This window comes from Pocillopora verrucosa, chromosome 13, assembly GCF_036669915.1.
Source record: "Pocillopora verrucosa isolate sample1 chromosome 13, ASM3666991v2, whole genome shotgun sequence".
NCBI classification, from domain to species: Eukaryota; Metazoa; Cnidaria; class Anthozoa; order Scleractinia; family Pocilloporidae; genus Pocillopora; species Pocillopora verrucosa.
This window is the reverse complement of record NC_089324.1, coordinates 2,880,652-2,898,835: the sequence shown is the minus strand read 5'-3', so window position 1 is coordinate 2,898,835 and position 18,184 is coordinate 2,880,652. Positions and strand designations below refer to the sequence as shown.

The 18,184-nt window shown below is 39.8% G+C and overlaps 2 protein-coding genes across 6 annotated transcripts in view; one reads left to right on the top strand and one right to left on the bottom strand.

Annotated features, from left to right (window-relative positions):
• Nucleotides 1-154: 154 nt before the first annotated feature.
• Nucleotides 155-17,305, top strand: LOC136277832 (protein sidekick-1-like). The gene is made up of 21 exons (XM_066160569.1): nucleotides 155-253; nucleotides 547-689; nucleotides 1,015-1,323; nucleotides 2,149-2,439; nucleotides 2,544-2,846; nucleotides 3,272-3,556; nucleotides 4,089-4,388; nucleotides 4,517-4,822; nucleotides 6,643-6,924; nucleotides 8,326-8,631; nucleotides 9,215-9,514; nucleotides 10,015-10,320; nucleotides 10,811-11,277; nucleotides 11,826-11,920; nucleotides 12,234-12,390; nucleotides 13,115-13,181; nucleotides 13,702-13,835; nucleotides 14,327-14,464; nucleotides 15,014-15,185; nucleotides 15,824-16,066; nucleotides 17,186-17,305. The coding sequence occupies exons 1-20, from the start codon at nucleotides 225-227 to the stop codon at nucleotides 16,018-16,020; spliced, it is 4,587 nt and encodes a 1,528-aa protein (XP_066016666.1). The 5' UTR covers nucleotides 155-224; the 3' UTR covers nucleotides 16,021-16,066; nucleotides 17,186-17,305.
• The window catches only part of LOC131779517 (centrosomal protein of 128 kDa), a 21,752-nt gene continuing 19,647 nt past the window's right edge, over nucleotides 16,080-18,184 (bottom strand). For all 5 annotated transcript variants that reach the window (XM_059096078.2, XM_066160302.1, XM_066160303.1 and 2 more), the window contains 2 exons: nucleotides 17,633-17,778; nucleotides 16,080-16,970 (listed from right to left, as the gene is read on the bottom strand). In XM_059096078.2, the coding sequence (XP_058952061.2) occupies nucleotides 17,663-17,778 (116 nt within the window). In that variant the 3' untranslated portion in view covers nucleotides 16,080-16,970; nucleotides 17,633-17,662. The remainder of the gene's footprint in view (nucleotides 16,971-17,632; nucleotides 17,779-18,184) is intronic.

The following is an 18,184-nucleotide window of genomic DNA, read 5'->3' as shown; positions in this document are numbered from 1 at the left end:
ATCACATTTTGACGTCACCCATGATCAATCACTGGACAAATGCATGGAAAAATGGATTCTATTCGTTGATTAGATTTCAAAAGACGTAGAAATATTATAAGTATATCAGACAGACATTCGGCTGCGAAGGAAAATAAATTTTTATGACGTACCAGAAATAATTTGTTCTTTAATTGAAACCTCTCAATTCGCATCAGTTTCGCCAACTTTTTCCGGACGACTCGATGTATGATGTGGAAATACATAACTTGAGGTGAGATGAGATTTATTTGAGGATTTATGAGTGTTACAATATTTCTAATGATATATAATAGTTGCATTATATACATTGCATTAAAAATGGCTCTTTCCCTGGTCTCCGTTACGTGGCTCCATTTTCATGAACCATTCTTAAATATTCAGCTTCTTTCCTCTGACTTACAACAGCAGATAATATTCAAATGTTGTAAGGAGAGCTTACAGATATTAACATACTTTAACAGAGCTAAAGCTTTTTTAGTACAATCTTTCTACCATATACCGAACTTTAAAGTCATTCTCTCTCAGGCCTGGAAGTGTCGAGGCTGATTTCACACTGAAATTTCGCGAACTGACGTATAACCACACTCTCAAGCTGCAAGAGGCGCTCTTCAACAGGTCTTTTGGAAACATGACAATAGGAGAGGTGTTCTGGGATTTTAGTCCACACAGTATGTAGCACTTACAAATTTCTAATTGTTAAACTCTAATTGAATCTGAGATATAACAGTTATCGTCATCGTGGTGCGATGACGTCACCGTTTGATTGTGCTGTTGGACGAGTTGGGTCCAGGCCTACTACTCGACTTTCAAGAAAGTGATGCGAGTAGGAAAACTCTTAAGTAGGTGATATATTAGCGTTTTACGAAGTTCCATCCCACAAATTTAAATATGTCCTTGTTAGAACTTCTAAGAAGAAATGAAATGAAGCAAAAATGTCTCCTCTTGCTTGCTGGCAACCTACCAGCAATCTTTTGCCTTTCCTTTTTCCCACAGTTCCTCAGGACGCACCAAGGATCACCCACGTTACATTACTAAACGACTCGTCAGTGGAGGTCAGATGGGAAGGTATTCCGCTTAATACCTTTGCTGGGGCACCACAAGGCTACAAGATTGTCTACTATGAAAACATCACTGCACATACGCCTATGTATCAGCACGTGTTTGCTCCGGGATTGATAAACACCATAAGAGTAGGAGGCCTCCGGAATAACACTTTGTATTCCATAAGTGTTGTTGCATGCAATGTGTTCGCTGATGGACCTCCAAGTGATCCAGTCAATATAATGACGACGTCCGCCAAATGTAAGTTGCGTTACCCTTTTGAAGCTGAACTAAACAATACATGTCACGCACAGTAAAAATCGTGACGCTCACAGTAGAAGTCACTCAATGCTGATGCGTCCATAAGAGTCCAATATGAGACTCTCGCTCAGCTTATCAGAATGTGTAGCTTTCTTCATAATATATAGCAATACGTAATAAGTCAATTTTTTTATAGAACAAACGTCTTGATTGTTAACTACGAAAATTCAACTGAAATTTCTATTTTAATTTCTTAAGTTTCCAGGGTAAACTACAACGTTTTCTTTTCGTTTAAAATGTCTCCTTTCCTGATGATTTTCTTCAGAAATTCTCAACAGTTTGCAAGAACCACGTCCTTTGTAAACCCTGGCGGCTGCTTCATCGGCATTACTACATAAAAATTGCTCTCCTCAATTTAGGGCATTTTTCTCTCCTGCGAGGAAGATATGCCGTTCGCAAATACCTTGCCTTTTGTAACAGTAGCCTGATCCAGGCGCTCCGTTGGTAGAGACGGACAAACAATTGGGGTCTATAAGGTCAGAAGACCAGGTGACCTGTTAACTAGCCTGCTGAATTTGTCAGGGGTATCCGCGTGGTGTTCGTGGGCAAGTGGGGGGGGGACCTGATGCTGTCACATCCGTGGTGGGAAGGGGGCACTAGTCTAAGCCACTAGTCGTTATTTACAAAAGAAATCCTGAAAAACTTCAGCCAGATGTGCCATGAGGCTTGTTAGCTCTGTCGCTTCTCCACCGTTATTTTTAGCACCTCGTATATTCACGTTGGTTCTTCAGGAGAAAGCTTTGACAGCTTCTTTCACTTTTCCAGCAATCAGCTCCAGTCCACAAAATCTGACCGTTGTCTCCACCGGACCTCACCATATACATTTGTCCTGGAATAAATATAATATTTACGTCACTGGATTCGAAATCTTTTGGAAAATTCTAAATTCCTGCGTGACAACCGAATTTGCGAGAATACAGTCTCCGAACTCAGCCTTCAACATAACTGGTCTCCAGCCCTTCACCTGGTATCAAATGACCGTGCGAGCTTACAATAGTCTGGGGTCTGGACCAAACAGTTCCTATGTCAATGTGCGCACGCAGGCTAAAAGCCTTGGTAGGATGTATTTCAGTTATCAAAGTGACTTTTATATTAATTGAGTATCGTCTTATTTCATTTTATCTAGAATGTATTTTAATTTCACATGCTTCGAATTCCAGTTAATCTTCCTCCAGTTCCCCAAAACATTAGCGTGACAGCTAAGAATTCTACTTATGTGACAGTCGAATGGTTGCCAGTGTCACGTCATCTTTTGTCGAATTATCATTACAACTACACCCTTTCGTGGCTCGCCGTTAAAGGAGGGTCGCCAGGCGTCATTACAAACACAACTCTAAATGTGACATCATTCGAGATTCGTGGGCTGACCCCATACACAAAACATGTTATACAAGTGGCTGCAAGGGACTGGAACGGGACAGGCAGATTCAGTAATCCCTTGTGTGTGTATACACTAGAAGATGGTAAGTTAAACTAATGCAACCTTTAGAAGTTTTCACGAACAGGTTAAATTTTCCTTAAAAATGTGTTCTCTCTCTCAGAACATTGGCAAGCGAACCTTGCTAGAACAAAACACGAGGGGAGGGGGCAAGGGAATCGAGAATGTTATAAGCCCCTTCCCCCCTCCCCTCCTAACCAACCTCCCTACCTAACCAAAGCAATTTTTAGGGTCGTCAAGAATAGATGCGGAAACCATCATAAGTGAGGCATAGAATTGCTTTGGCAAAATGTGTTGTCTTCTGATCGTGTCATGATTTGTTTCACTGGGTAGATACATGTTATAATACTTCTTGGAGCTAATACTTACCAAAAGAAAGCTTCATAAAGAATTGGATAACTTGATTCTATCGGTTTTTGGCTTTCTCGCTAAGGTTTTACTTTTCTTTAGTTCCCAGTCTAGCGCCGCAAAATGTTACCGTCCAGAGCCTCAACTCTTCTTCTTTTGTACTCACCTGGGGTCCAGTCCCTTTACAATATGCGAACGGAAGGATTCAAGGATATCGGGTGAGAGTTTGGGAACAAAACGTCACTAACGTATCATATTCCGTTAACAAAAAGATGATTCTTGTAGAAGGACTGCAGCCATATACAACATATAAAGTGGAAGTTTCGGCTTACACGTCAGTGGGAGAAGGAAATGGTTCATTTTTGTGTGTAACAACACTAAAAGCAGGTGAGTCTTCAGCAGATTTCAAACTTAACAAACCACAGTAGCGTTCTCCGTTCTGTTGCCTGAGCTAATTCTGTTAATTGAATGAGCATATTTTAATACGCAACTTCGGTAATACTGGCGCTAGAATAGCACGCGAACAACTTTCCTACTAAGGAATCTGGGACTGGGTTAGCCAATTTTATTTTGGACGCCAGTATCAGCAGTCACGTATTGAATGCCAAACAAACTAAAACGTAGGTGCTCACAAATGCCGAGGAGAACACAGGACGCTATATATCACACAGAGCTAATGAGAACTGACTGCAAAAACATTGAACCTGCCTAAAGCGCACGAAAACGTGTGAGATCAAACTGTGATTGGTTTTAATCGAGCATTTGATTGGTTGAGAGGAAGTGGTGAGGTCTCAGGACCAATCAGAGATCGAGATGATGATTAGCCTCATTTTTGTTCGAGATTACATCAGTTGAGAAATTGTCCTACCCATCTGCCTTTTCTTCTTTTAGTTATAGTAATTGTTTACGTCTTTGTCAGTTGATACAAAACAGGCCATTCTTGCACCGGAAAACGTGACAGTCAATGTAACGAGCGCCACCTCCTGTCACGTTCAGTGGCTCTCAGTGTCATACAATCACACCTTACAAAGTCCATACAATTATACACTGGAGTGGGAATCTAGAAAATACGGAAAGGCGAATGTAACGGTAGGAGCAACATCTTACAGCCTCCAAGGCCTCGTGCCATTTACAACTTATGGTATACGTGTGGCTGCTGTAGATGGGGTTCATAATGGGACGTTCAGTAATACAGTTTGGTTCCAGACTCCAGAGGCGGGTAGGAAACTGTCATCATTTTATCCGTTCATTGAAAGCTGCTCATCAATTTTACCGAGGTTTTTAGAATAAAATGTGTATTCTAGCATTTGGTTCCTAACTTTTGATCATGGACATTTCTGCTTTTAGTTCCAAGTCAATCGCCGCAAAATGTCACCGCTTCCAGTGTCAGTTCCAACTCGTTTCAACTTAATTGGGTTCCAGTCCCTCAAGAATTTGCCAATGGCAGGATTCAAGGTTACCGAGTGAGAATCTGGGAATTAAGTCAGTGGATAGCAGCTATGAGACCGAATAAAACAACAGTTGACAACTCGACAACCAGCGCTCTGATTGGTGGACTGGAAGCTTACACGAATTATGTAGTGCAGATATCGGCCTTTACGGCGGCAGGAGAAGGGAATATCAGCCACATAAATGTATCTACTCAAGAGGGAGGTAATTAAATCGCTTATTGACTTTTTAACCGATAAATTCAAAGATAATCTTCCAGGCAAAAAAGTGTTCAGCCAGTATGAATGATAATTTCAAAAATCTAGCTATTAAAGGCATAAGTTATGGAGGTCTGACCAGTGTCTTAAAACAATTTACTGAGGTGTAAGTCGCTGAATTTCGACAGTTTCTGCCAACATTTATTAAGGGGAAAGTAGTTGATGTTCTGCAAAAACTATCATTTGGGAAAGACACGTTTATAAGCAGCCCATTCGCACATTCTCATTTTAACCTCTCTAGCGTGGTTTGCTCTGATCCAGAAAAATACGAAATATATCGCCGACGTTTACAAGCTTCAAATAAAATTAGTTTTTCCCCTCATATGGATAGTCGACGGGAAACACAATACAATTATTTTAACATTTCCCGTCCTAAGGAGCAGCGATGGCGTGGTGGTGAGGGGGCTAGCCTCCCACCGCCGTGGCTTGGGTTCGATTCCCGAATCTGGTATCACATGTAGGTTAAATTTTTTGTTGGTTCTTGGACCTTCTTGTCGTTACTCCGAGGGTTTTTATCCGTGTTCTCTCTCCACAAAAACGATAGAAAATAAAGCCACTCTATAAGAATGTTTCTATGCAAGTTAAATTTTCAGTCATGTTGCAGAGATTCGGCTAACTCGCAGTTTTTTAACATGATAAATCATAATTGGCCGATAACGTTTAGTTAAAGAGTATAAATTCCCGAAGGAGCTATGAAAGGATTCTCCCATGTGTTGCAAACCCAGCCTTTCTCAGATGGCGCCTCTGAGCACAATGCCCTTACCTTTACTTAAAAAAGTTGAAAGCTTTTATACCAGAGCCTAACTCTACTCAGTTTAAGAATAGCCTTGGTTATTTACGGGGCAGCATCCTTATTTGAACTAGCCGAGTGTCATCGTAATGTAATTAGCCTTTGTGAGTGATCGTATTCTCCTGTTCCAACTGAATTCAGTTTCAAACTTTGTTAAGTCACGTTGTGGTTTTTCCAACATGGTGTTAAGCCCCTATAGTGATATTTTTGGCTAGTGTGATTAAAGTCGCTGCTACCACATAATCTTTACAACAATTACCAAAACATCCTTGCTTACTGAGGCCAACCTTTTCCTTTGATACTTTTTCGGTTTGCTTAGTTAAGCTTACTGCCATATCAGGTCAGACACAACAAAAAAACCATTTCCTGGTCTTATCATATTTTGACGCCATCTGATATCTCTTACTAAACAGACGCAAGACAACACGGAATCTTTGTTAGGTATTCATGCATGGCGCGCGTGATTTTATAATTTAGCCAATCGCGTCCACAAACCTTGAACCTGGCAATGGAAGTTGACACCTCCAAGTTATCCTTCCTTTTTCAGTTAGGTCTTTGAGCTTTCTTTCCCGCAAATGAATTTGTTCTTTGATTGTTTCCGAATTTAAGAAGTTTTGAAGTTTTTAATGAAAGCCAAATGTTGTAGTTGATTTAATAAGTTTATTACATATTTAATTACGAAATAATTTTCTACTTTCGGTACGCTTAACATGTCGTTTCGCCTAAATTACAAAATTTCATCAGTCCACTACTACACAATTTTACCATATTAGGGCATCAGACCGTGTAAAATATGCCACGGTATTACACTGAAGAGCAAGGCAAAAAGTACGGACGGAAAGTGGAGCAACAAAATCGTCTTCGAATTTTGATACTTTTTAAGTATTTCGCCGAAATCACATCCAAACTTAACTGTCGATGAATATTTTATTGTAAACACAAAATAGTAGCGTTAACTCTTTGTTGTTTATTTACAGTTCCAACCAGACCTCCGCAGCAAGTTCAAGGAATCAAGCAAAGCTCAACCAGCTTACTGATCACGTGGATTACCGTCCCATCAGGCCACGCGCACGGAGTGATCATAGGTTACAACGTTTACGTCAACAATGGCAGTGTACGCGTTCTCTCCACATCTGTTAATAACGCTGTGCTGACTGGTCTCAACAAATACACTCAGTACACGGTTCAAGTATCGGCAAACACATCTATAGGAGAGGGTCCAAGAAGTTCTCCAATCAGTGTATGGACTGACGAAGACGGTGAGTAGAAAAAGGAAGAGTTTTCCTTGATATTTTAATTTCCGTAGGTTACATTTTTCTCTTATTTGACCATGAGTGAACATGAAAAGACGACAATGTCCAGAAATCAACAAATTTTTGTCGGTATACGTAAAACTTTGACATTGTCCGTGTTTCGAGAATCCGCGTGCACATTTGATGAAACATTTCAGACGATAAGATTCCCCGTCGGAGTCTTTAAATCCTATAAGAAGTAAATGATAGATGTTACTTTTTAATGGCGGCAATAGAAAGCATATGGTTTTCGTTCATATTTCTCGTTATGATATGGTAAGTACCCCTGTTGGACGCGCAAAATTTCGTTACCAAAAAAAATTAACTCACAAAATAGAAATACAAAAATTGTGAAACTTGGATTGCAAATGACAAAATTAAAAGTATCACGTGAAAATTTTTCAAGATTAGGAAACGTGAAGAAACTCAAGGATTGATGTGGGCATTCTGTCATGTTAGGTGTCACAAAGTTTTCCCATTCACAGAGTTAGCTAAAAACTTACCTAGTTCTGCCGAAGTATCGTTAAAATTAAAACTGATTTAGTCATGTATTCCGATTAATAGGTAATGATCAATTTTTTTCTTTAACGTCCAACACTGGATCAATAAATTTTTCAGCTGCTTAATATGTGAATAGAAAAACTGAGCTCTTTGAGCTACTGTATCAAGGTCGCAAATTTCAATACATCGATGATGGAGGTAGGAATTACCTTGAAGTGGCTTGTTACAATTTACCTGGAGAATAAGTCCTACAACCGCTAAATATAGCTCGATGATAAGGAAAATACGAAAAAGGCACATGCGTTAACAACATTATAACTAGAACGACTCTCACCTTGAATGTAACGTTGCCAATGAAACGATGTACCCCGCGAAACACACTTCACATTTCGTTCTAATCTGAATCGTCGTCCGTAGACTCGCTATTTATAACTATTGTCGAGAGGGGGGCGCTTGACCGACGATGGGGAAGATGGAAAGGAAGGTAAGAGATGTTACCTCTCTTTTTTTCTTCCTTTTTATCTTCCCCATCGTTGTGGTAGTACAGTCTCTTACGACCCCGCGACTGCGTACTTCAAATAAGACGCAAATATAGGCGAGTCGGGGAATCAGGTAGATTCTAATTTTTGTCACTGTTGAAAGGCAATCAGTATTGATAAGCTTATTAAAATGTAGTAACTAAAATTCAAAGCTATTCCGAGGTGAAAAATTGAGATCCACCTTAATCATTTTAACAAAGTTAAGCTGTTGTTATGAAGATCGCTATATATTTTTCCACAGTAGTCGAGGAAGTATTGCGTTATTTGGATTCGTGAAGTTATGTTTCTAATAATATGACTACCAACGGGTCTACCAATATTCTTGCAGCGCCGTGTGATCCACCCAAAAATATGGTGGCCAATAACATTACGAGTACAAGTGTCACTGTCCAATGGAGTTACCATGGAAACTGCCCTAAACCGGGCTTCATTCAAGGATACCGACTGACATACCAGATGCATGGGATAGTACCCAGTCCATCTGCGTCCTTGAGAGTTTCTGGAGAAAACAAAACGAGAGCAATTTTGAACGGTTTGAGGCCTTACTCAACCTATAGAATTCAACTTCAGGTCTACACTGCTACTGGCCGTGAGGGGAAACCTAGTACTGCCTTGGTCAAAACGAAGGAAGGAGGTGAGAATGTAGACATTGGTGGTCAATCAAGGTTGTCGTAAGTGTCATTATTACCCATGGGAAACTCCCACAAAACACTTTTCCTGGTAGTTCCCCTGTCGCCTAATTTTACAACCGTTATGGCACTTTGCTTGTATTTGTTGGAAACTTTACGATACGTTAATTATTCTTAACTCAGCTTGATTGACATTTATAAGTGATTTCGTTTGTTTATACATAACCAAACAACATGTAAGCGGCACGTGTTTTATCGCCTCATATATGGAACTGTTCCACGTACTTACAACGGGACGTTGATGGTGTGTTTTCTTCGAATAAGTTGTGAGTGGGAGTTAACCGAAGCGTTGTAGTAAAATCGTTAAATCAAGTGAATAAACTGTGAGTTAATAAGGAAGCGTGGAACAGCTCTTTCACGTTTTCACCAGTTTTGACTTCAAGTTCTCGCCAGTTCCTCAGGTATCTACCTTTATTAATTGTGTTTACTTTGATAAAAAAAATCGAAAAAGACGACGCTTAATCGAAGAAGAGCTTGGACCCCTTAAATCAGTCATACAGTTTTTCAACTATGATTTTTTCATTTTAGTTCCCAGTCGAGCTCCGTCTGGACTTGAAGCTTATATGGTGTGGGAAACAGATATCTTCCTTCGCTGGTCCTCAGTCCCCCAGGGATACGAAAACGGCATTATCCGAGGGTTCAAAATTTTTTTAAACTTAAAAAACGGAGGGAAAACTCAGGTCTTTGTTATCAGGGAAGAAGGAAAGAGACTGGAGACTTTATCCAACCTCAAGCCATTTTCAGAGTATGAAGTGTCCATATTGGCATATACTTTATCGGGAGATGGCGTGACATCGTCAAGTATCACAGTAACGACAGACGAAAGTGGTAAGCTTTACATGTGATTGTCAGAGATGGCGAGTCAACCGTAGCTTTACCTTAAACATTATCAAGAGCCATTCGTTACACAAGTCATGGAATATAAACCTTAGAAAATGAGTTCCTTGTTTTAAAAAAAATAAATAGTTAGTTGATAACAAATAAGAAATTTATTATTAATTATCGTTTCTTAATCATGAATTGATGTTATTTAGTTATTAATTAATTATTCTAATCATCTTCGATCTGTAACATACAAAGTGTACCTCAGTGTTGGTTGGGTGTCCTGTTCTATGACAAATGTTAGGCATTCCATGAGTCGTCCGCGATAGATCCCCCTAAGATTTCCGAAAACTTGAATGATCTGACTACAAGTTCAGAAATATTTCCATTCAGACTCTTGCCGAATTCTCTTTCCTTTTTCTCGAAAAAGATATGATTTTATCGGACGAGGTCTGCTCGATAACAGTGATGTCGGGGAAGGAATATAAAAAAAGTTTTCTTTTTAGTTCCTAGTGCCCCTCCGTCAAATGTGACTGTCCAGGAGAAAACTAGTACGAGCAGTCTGTCGATCCAGTGGATGGATGTCCCGGATAATGAAACAAACGGTCATCTGATTGGATATACGGTGACATATCGGGCCGTGAAGGTTGGCGGGAAGGAAGTTGTCGACGATGTAGTAAAGAAGAAGTCAGTCGGGACTGGAACCCATTGGATAACTTTGAACGATCTGCAGAGTTTTACGACTTATGAAATCAGAGTTGCAGGAATCACACGGCGCGGCAATGGAGTCTTCAGTCAACCAATTGAGGGAGGTTTGTGTAAAGAATGCGTTTACATCGTTTCAACCCACGGTTAAAACTATGTCAAAGGGGAACAAGTTCTCATCATATGCTGATTTGTTTTGCTCTTTTTAGTTTGAGAAAAACGTGATGATCAGTTATTCACTTTCACTCGGGTAACCCCGTCAATAACGCGCTATCGTTAGGATGGATATCAAATTGCAAATTTTCGGGTACCCAACGCACGTTTCACGCGAGACGCATCCTACGTCTCGCATCATTCGCACACTCATCGTGTATTTCTCCACTCGCGCCGCAAAGCATCAGTATGCATTAAACGCGTTTCTTACGTGCTTTTTGTCCGCGGCTTCTGTATATTTCACATATTTAAACACAGATTTGCAATAGCAGAATTACTGGTATTTTGAATGCGTGCCGAGTAACCTTGGAACTAGTGATCACTATCGGTGATTGGTCAAGCAACAAAACTATTTCTTAAAATTTGTTTACCTCTTCCTTTAAGAAACCTGTCATTGTGGAAAGCGACTCACAACAAACTACTGGTTCTACCCTCCTTACGTCATCCGCTCCTCAACCAATCACACGAGCGGAATCTTTATGGCTATTCTCGACGAAATGGTTCTCCACTGCTGCGGTGATTGTCGAAATGGTCACGGTACTTCCTTCATAGATTATACCTTAGATGGGAATAACAATCCCTCACAGAAAAACACCGAGGAAGACATGAGGATATCTATCGACTCTAACACAGATTTGAGTCTACCAGTGTATGGTTTTTCTGACCAGCGGAGGTACATGAAACGCTTCCGGTTTGTGCCTATCGTGGAGTCCCCTGGGGCAGCATTTATTGTGGCAAGGAAGGAGTTTGGGTCTGAATCACCCATAGAGCGCCTGGTGTATGGCTTTGGACCGTTATTACTATTTAATGTGATGACAATTTGTTTGACCGGATTGTTGATGTGGATTCTGGTAAGTTCTTTTTGGCAACTTGTCGATGGTGTTATTGATGAAAAAATTCAGAACGATGCGCGTAAACCTTTTACACTCTCACATAAATAGTCATACTCTCCCCACTTTTCCCTTTAGACATCCTATGGCACTGATCAAGAAAATTTGTTAAACAATCAGGAGCTTCAACAATCTGATATCCTTTCCTTTATTCTCGTGAGCTTTGTATTTGATTTCGGCGTGAGACTGTAAGAACAAATTGGAGGCCAATCAGTCTTAGGGGTTTAAGGTTCAAACAAAACTAAAAAAAAGGATGATAATGGTGAGCAAGGCTAGGAATGTCGCCAGGAAAGACATAATGATGGCCCCTTGTCGTGGCTATCTCATTGTAGCCAGATGGCAGAATCGGCACCGATATAATTACTATCATTTTAATTGCGTCACTTTCTGATATCATCTTTGCTGTCATCATTTGTAAAATTAAAATCCTTACCATGATTGTTTGTCTTTTTGATACCACTGTTATCATTATTAGTTATTGATTCATTTTTTGTGCTCAATTTCAATAGGAGAGTATTGGAACTGACTCAATCTTTCCTCGCTCATTTCTGAACGGTTTCCCAGAGGGCATTTGGTGGTCATTTGTTACCATGAGTACAGTCGGGTAAGACCATTCGTTACCAAGGACGCAAATAAATGCCGATTGTCACCTCCATGGAAACTTTGAAAGGAAGCGATTAATTTTTGTTAAATGCACTGACAGAAGATTTTTGCTGAAATATTTGACCTCAAGAAGCAACGAGAATTCATTGATTAGTAAAAAGCTGAAAAATTTTTGCTACGTTAGTTACGGAAAGGATTTGTGTTTGTTAACCTTTTTCGAGTTCTTTCCACCTTCGTGTCGCGTTGTGTGATATATGTTGTAAAATCAAACTCCTTTGCACTCATTACGTGTCGAACTCCTCCTCTTGACACAGGTACGGTGACCGGATTCCTTTGACATACAGTGGCCGATTGTTGACCATCATTTGGATGTTATCAGGAACAGTTTTATTTACGTTGCTGGTCAGTTATATCAGCAGTGGACTGACTATAGCTTCGTTAGAGAGCAACATCAAACTTTATGGATGTAAGGTGAGCGCACGGTTTTATGGCTCGTTTTTACGCCTCGTTTTTACACCTACAACTATAAGACAGTTGACGCCATGAGCCGTAGTTTTCCGTCTCTCTTCAGAAGGACACAAGGGTAGTTCATTTTCACAGCAATTCATGACGTCAAGAGAAGATGAATAGCGGGCTAAAAGACGCAGAATCCTCATTGAATCCTTTGGATAATTTTTAACTAACTTTCAAAAGTATTCCGTGATTGCTTTAGTTTTGCCTTCCTTCACGATGTGATCGTTATGGAAATCGCGCACTACCATCTCAACCAATCAGATCTAATACTAAAACCAATCGGAATTTGGTCACGTGCTTTTTCCTGTAAGGTTGCTTGCTTTTACATTGAGTTCTCATTGGCTCCTTGTGGTATTTTGTTTGCTCTGATTAGCTGTTGTGATATTTTTTAACTTGGTTTTTCTATACAGCCAAAATGCACTCTATCCCCAAACAATAAATCTAGAGCTAATTAAGATAACTTCCTTCGTTAGAAATTGTTTCACAAAGTTCGTTTAGTCATTTTCCACCCAAACTTTCAAGAAACAAAAGGAGGTACACAAATCATTATACAAAACTGGATGTATGGGGTTTAGAAATAGCCTTCGAGTATGTCCCCTATGATACACAAACTTTTGAGCTTAGTTTCTAAGTGTTCATCTTTCTTAACATTTTCCTTTAACAATTTATTTTAACATTTTAGGTCGCTGCCCTACAGAACACCCCAGAATCTCGTTTGGGAATTAGACGAAATGCCCAAATCAACCAAGGTAAGATGAGATCCGTGTACAATAATAGCTTGGGTTGCTGCGAGACGCTTTCCCGCTTACTGCAGTTTGAAAAAAGCTTAGCCGATCTCTGGAATGTTCTGTGTAGTAAGCGTTAGTAGCATACGTGAGCATTATGGTACTCAGACAATCAAAGAAGAGTCTTCTTCTTCAAATGAAGCAATCATATAGCCAGCTTGGCCTCCAAAATGGTGGTTTGATGTAACGCAACCTCGTCGTCACACCTAAGTCATGCCATCTTATAGTTCAATCCGGCCATACGATTGGTCATCACGTGGTACAAAATACTCTGGTTGGCTGTGTACCGTAGTGCCCCTGTACACAACTAGTGTGGTATAAAGATAAGGGCGCCAAGAAGCGGACTGCACAATCTTGAAAAAGTTTTTAGGGAGTACCACGTGGTAAAATTTAACGGAAATTATCTGAAAGAGGTCCCTGACACATCCCTCGTAGTTTTTTTCTCCTCAGAATTTTTTTATGTATCAGAATCTTCTCTTCATAGGACGTAATTACACTCGCCTTGAGGACATCAGGGATGATCTACTGAGTGGGGAGGTGAAAGGTGCTTTAATTGACGCTTATGTTGCAGCAGAAAGAAGAGACTTGTTTGACGACCCCGCTTTGTACATTGACCAGGTAAACGGCGAGAATATGTTACTTATAAAAAGTTTACCATGACTAAGAAATCGCACTAACAAATCTCACGTTTTGTAGCGTACACAAAAGAAATCAAAGCGGGTAAGGCTATAGGAAAAAGCAAATGGCGAGAACACATCTGACTCCCAAGATCTAGTTGTTAATTCTCCCCTATGGCTGCTACACATTTTCCTGTAAATTAGTTGCAAGAGTTTGGTGTTCAATCAGGATGACGACTTCTACCTGATAGGTTTGAATATTCTTATCACCTGTTTTGCTGGTAAAATGTTTGGAAATTATAAGGAGAAGTTACATGTTCATCCCGTCTGGGAGTTGAAGGGTTAAGCGACTTGACCTACATTCACACGAAGGGTTTTAAGGAAAGCAATAGTACACAAAAGGGGAAGCACCGAGATACACGTGAAGGACCGCGCTTCTAAATGCCCAAGTAAACAAGTGTTCTCCATCGACACCTGCTTTTGCTTCCGCAGTTAATTTACTACCGTTCGTCGTTTGGTATAGTAGTAGCTGGAAACTCCACAAGACTACAGCATTGTTTTTTGAACTACCTCGTTCAGAAGCGATCTTTGATGACAAACCTTGTCAAGAACTATACTAAAATACTACCGGTAGGTAGAAATTCTTTTGTACTATTATCCGGGTGAGGATAATCACTGTAAAAATGTATTCTTGAACAAGCACAAAGTATAATTTCCCGGTGAGGCCTAAAGGAGACCTACGAATTCGAAGCCACTCAGTTTTTCCTCGTTTCTGCTTGCATGTTGAAATCAGTTCTAGAGAGTAGCTTGATCTTTGGAAATTGTCTTCGAATGTGTTTTTGAATGTAGTTTGCTATTATTAACTGAGTTGATAATGTAAATTGGCCACCGTTAAGAGTTTCAAAGCTGACGTTTGAGCTCTGACGAAGGACTAACGCTCGAAACGTCAGCTTCAAAACCCTTAACGGTGTCCAATTCACGTTATCAACTCAGTTGATAATACCATATTACCATGTTGTACTCTCCCATCGACGCAGCACTGCAGTTTCCTTAGAAACTTCCCCCCCCCTTTATTCATTTGTACTTGAAAGTGCCAAGTTCTCCAACGCATAACACCCTTAGACCTCCCAATTTTAAGAAGGCTTTCACAGTGATTTCTGTACCTTGTTTCCTATAAAGAGTACTACCTCCTCCATGGCTGAAGAGAAAAGCTCAGATCTTCTGAATACCTCGGAAGGAAAATTTAAAATAGCTTTGTTAGCCCTGGCACCTATCACGGCGGCCGCTATGTTTTTTGGGATGGCATATGATTGTGTCATGCGCAGAAGGACCAGGAAGGTGCATCCTAGCGGTTGGTACCATTTCTCTTCGAAAACTTCTTTTATACTGTTATCAATTATTATGGTTGAAGTTTCAGCCATAAAAAGCTCAAATCAAGGGTATTTTCAAGAGGATTTTGTTTCTGTGGTACGTTTTTTAGTAGGGAAAAGACCTATATTGACGAGCAAGATTGGAAATTTTGTATAATAATCGAAGGAACAATTTAAAAACTGTGATTGAACTGAGCAATCAAAGTGGAGAGCAAAAAAATGATCACAATTAGGATACTATTTCGAGCATCTCTAAATCTCTGGATAAAACCCTGGTGTAACCATTCACTCGGAAGCTACGTAAGGCCTTTTTTTCCATGCAGAGGTTTCCTGCACACCAATATTCTCTCACATTGTTTGACCATACAGACCAACGGAAATGAATTTCGTACCAGTGGACGATCTCCAGTATCCACCAAACCGGTCTCATCTGCTCTTTTACAAGAATGAGGAGACCTGGTGAACACCCTCTGCAGGGAAATAGGGAGGGATGGGTAGGTGGGTGAAATTTCTTTTTCACTGCCCTAACACTTATCCTCATAGATGCGAGGGGTGAATGCAAATTGGATTAATTTATCCTTTACTCAGCTAAAAACTCAGCTTCCTTTTTCGTTTGCAGAGGGAAGCACAAAGAAACTCTTGTATAGAAACGAGCTTCGTAAAGAAATGAGCCTACTTGTTGAGGAATTTCGCGAGGCAATAGGTCAGCGGTGCACTGTTTTAGCACAGAAACATCGTGAAGAGAAAAGGCTGATGAGGAGACTGCTGATGAGAAGAAGGACCGAGAGGCCTGGGCCTAGAGACGGTTGTGATTAAAGAATAGAAGAGTTAGATGGAAGCATCTACAACAGATGATTATCCAGTGAGTATCTGAACATCTTGAAATTAAACATTTAATGGATCAGGAGATATTTCCACAATAAATTAGTAACGTTTGTCTCACGCATCGTTTTCTTCAAACGTTGAGGAACTGGTTAAACGTCGTCTTATAAAGCATTCTACTTCGCTGCGATTGGTTGGTCTTCAACAGCTGTGATTGATGCATTTTCGATGACGTACTCTCTAATGTCCAATCGCAGCTATTGAAAATAAACCAATCACAGCGGGGTACAGTGCTCCATGTGGTAAATGATAACCAGTCCACCTCAACGCTTGAGGAAGACAAGCAGAATCGAAAAACATTGCGATCGATGTAAGTGACTACATCTTGAAAAAAACAACAATAATACTATTACATTTTCGGTTTTTTTTTTAACATAACGAGTAACCACAGCCTTTTTTAGGAAATATTTTTCCCTTTTATCTGTGAAATCCATTTATGAATGAGAAGCAAATAAATGAAACATGAGGTTATTTTTGCCGTTCGCGTCTGGGCTAAACGTCAAACTAAATCTCACTAACATTATTAAGTGTCTATTGGATTTAACTTTACAATATCTTCGCAATTAACTCTAAAACCACACGAGACTATCACAGTGTATTTCATTGTGAATAAATCAACCACTAAATTTAAAAGACGACTACAAATTTTGTAGCCACAATATATTAATTTCGTTTTCGCTCATTTTTTTCTATGTGGTTTAACCGTTTCATTTGTTTGTTTGTGTTCTGGATGGTGGAATATACGTAAGATCAGTGTTGTCACATAAATAAAAATACGTACAATACGTCGTTACAATCCATTAACTATTTATACCATTAACATCTTAAATATATATCCTACAATCGTCGAGCAGTGTGTGGTGATCAACACTGGTTCTCAGAACCTGAAGAATAAAATTTCCACATAAGTAAAATAAACCAAAGAATTCGGACGTCGATTATTTCTGTATACACTCGGTTGCAATAACTTTGACACTTTAAATGCACCAAGGATGACACAAAACGAGCTTCGGGAAGCGTTCGGGCATTTACATAATTAGTAATTTCCTTTTCTCGTTATTCATAGGAAATATTTTTCATGATGATCCTCTCCTTTCAGGAAAACTTGGATTAGCTTCAATCGTTCATTACGCTCAACTGATAGTGGCTGCTTGGCTGCCTTCATGCCATTGAGCCCCATCCTTGTTGGTTAAAGCTTTTAAGGTGTTAGATTTTTTTTAAAATTGAGCATGGACACTCAATTGCAAAAACGTTGACACCTAATAAGCTTGATTCACGAACGACAAGACCCAACACCTTTATGGGAAATGTTCGCACAGATACATAATCAGTGATTTACTTCTCTCATTATTCATGGAAAAATCTTTTCTCATGATAAAACGTTTTCTTCCGGGAAAGTTTGGATAGCTCTTATTATTCTTTACGTCCAACTTATGGTTATCATCTACATTTGACCCCTACAACTGCTGAGTCTCATCGTTCATTATAAACGCTTGTTGCGTGTCAACGTTTTTGCAATCGAGTGTATAAATTGAAGAATATCTACCTCAGTCCATGACGAGCGCTGATAGTACTGCTATCGTTCTTTATAGTCTAAGTCTGCGCTCGATATGGGTCCTTTCGAACGATAATCCTGTAGCTTATGCGATCTTTTTCTGTCTGCTTTCAAGGGGGAAGTCAATGGTGAAGGGTCTAAAAAACAAAAAAACACAAAAAAACACAAACAAACTAGTTAAATCACGCAGAGCGAAAAATCAAGGCCTTGGCTCTATTCATTTAACCTTTTAACTCCCATGAGTGACCAAGAGAGAATTTCTCCTTACAATATCAATAGAATATCAAGCCAACAAGTGATGAGAACAAAGAAAAATATCAATTACGGGATTATCAGTTGATCCAGTACCAAATGCTCCGAACTAACATTATATAAATTATATGGCAGATAGTAAGGAGAATTACTAATGAGATCTTGGGAGTTAAAGGGTTAAGGACCTGGAGGGAGGGGGTGGAGGGTTTTGGGTGAGTTGCGTGGGGGGAGGAGTGGAGGAGTGGAGGCTTTTGGAATAGTTGACAAAACTGAATCTGTAAATTCTCACAA

Bases quoted from the DNA above. Each gene is read 5' to 3' on its own strand.
- LOC136277832 (XM_066160569.1), top strand. From the start codon at position 225: ATGTATGATGTGGAAATACATAACTTGAG. The intron at 690-1,014 runs GTATGTAGCACT...TTTTTCCCACAG, and splicing joins CTGGGATTTTAGTCCACACA to TTCCTCAGGACGCACCAAGG. The intron at 6,925-8,325 runs GTGAGTAGAAAA...ATATTCTTGCAG, and splicing joins TGTATGGACTGACGAAGACG to CGCCGTGTGATCCACCCAAA.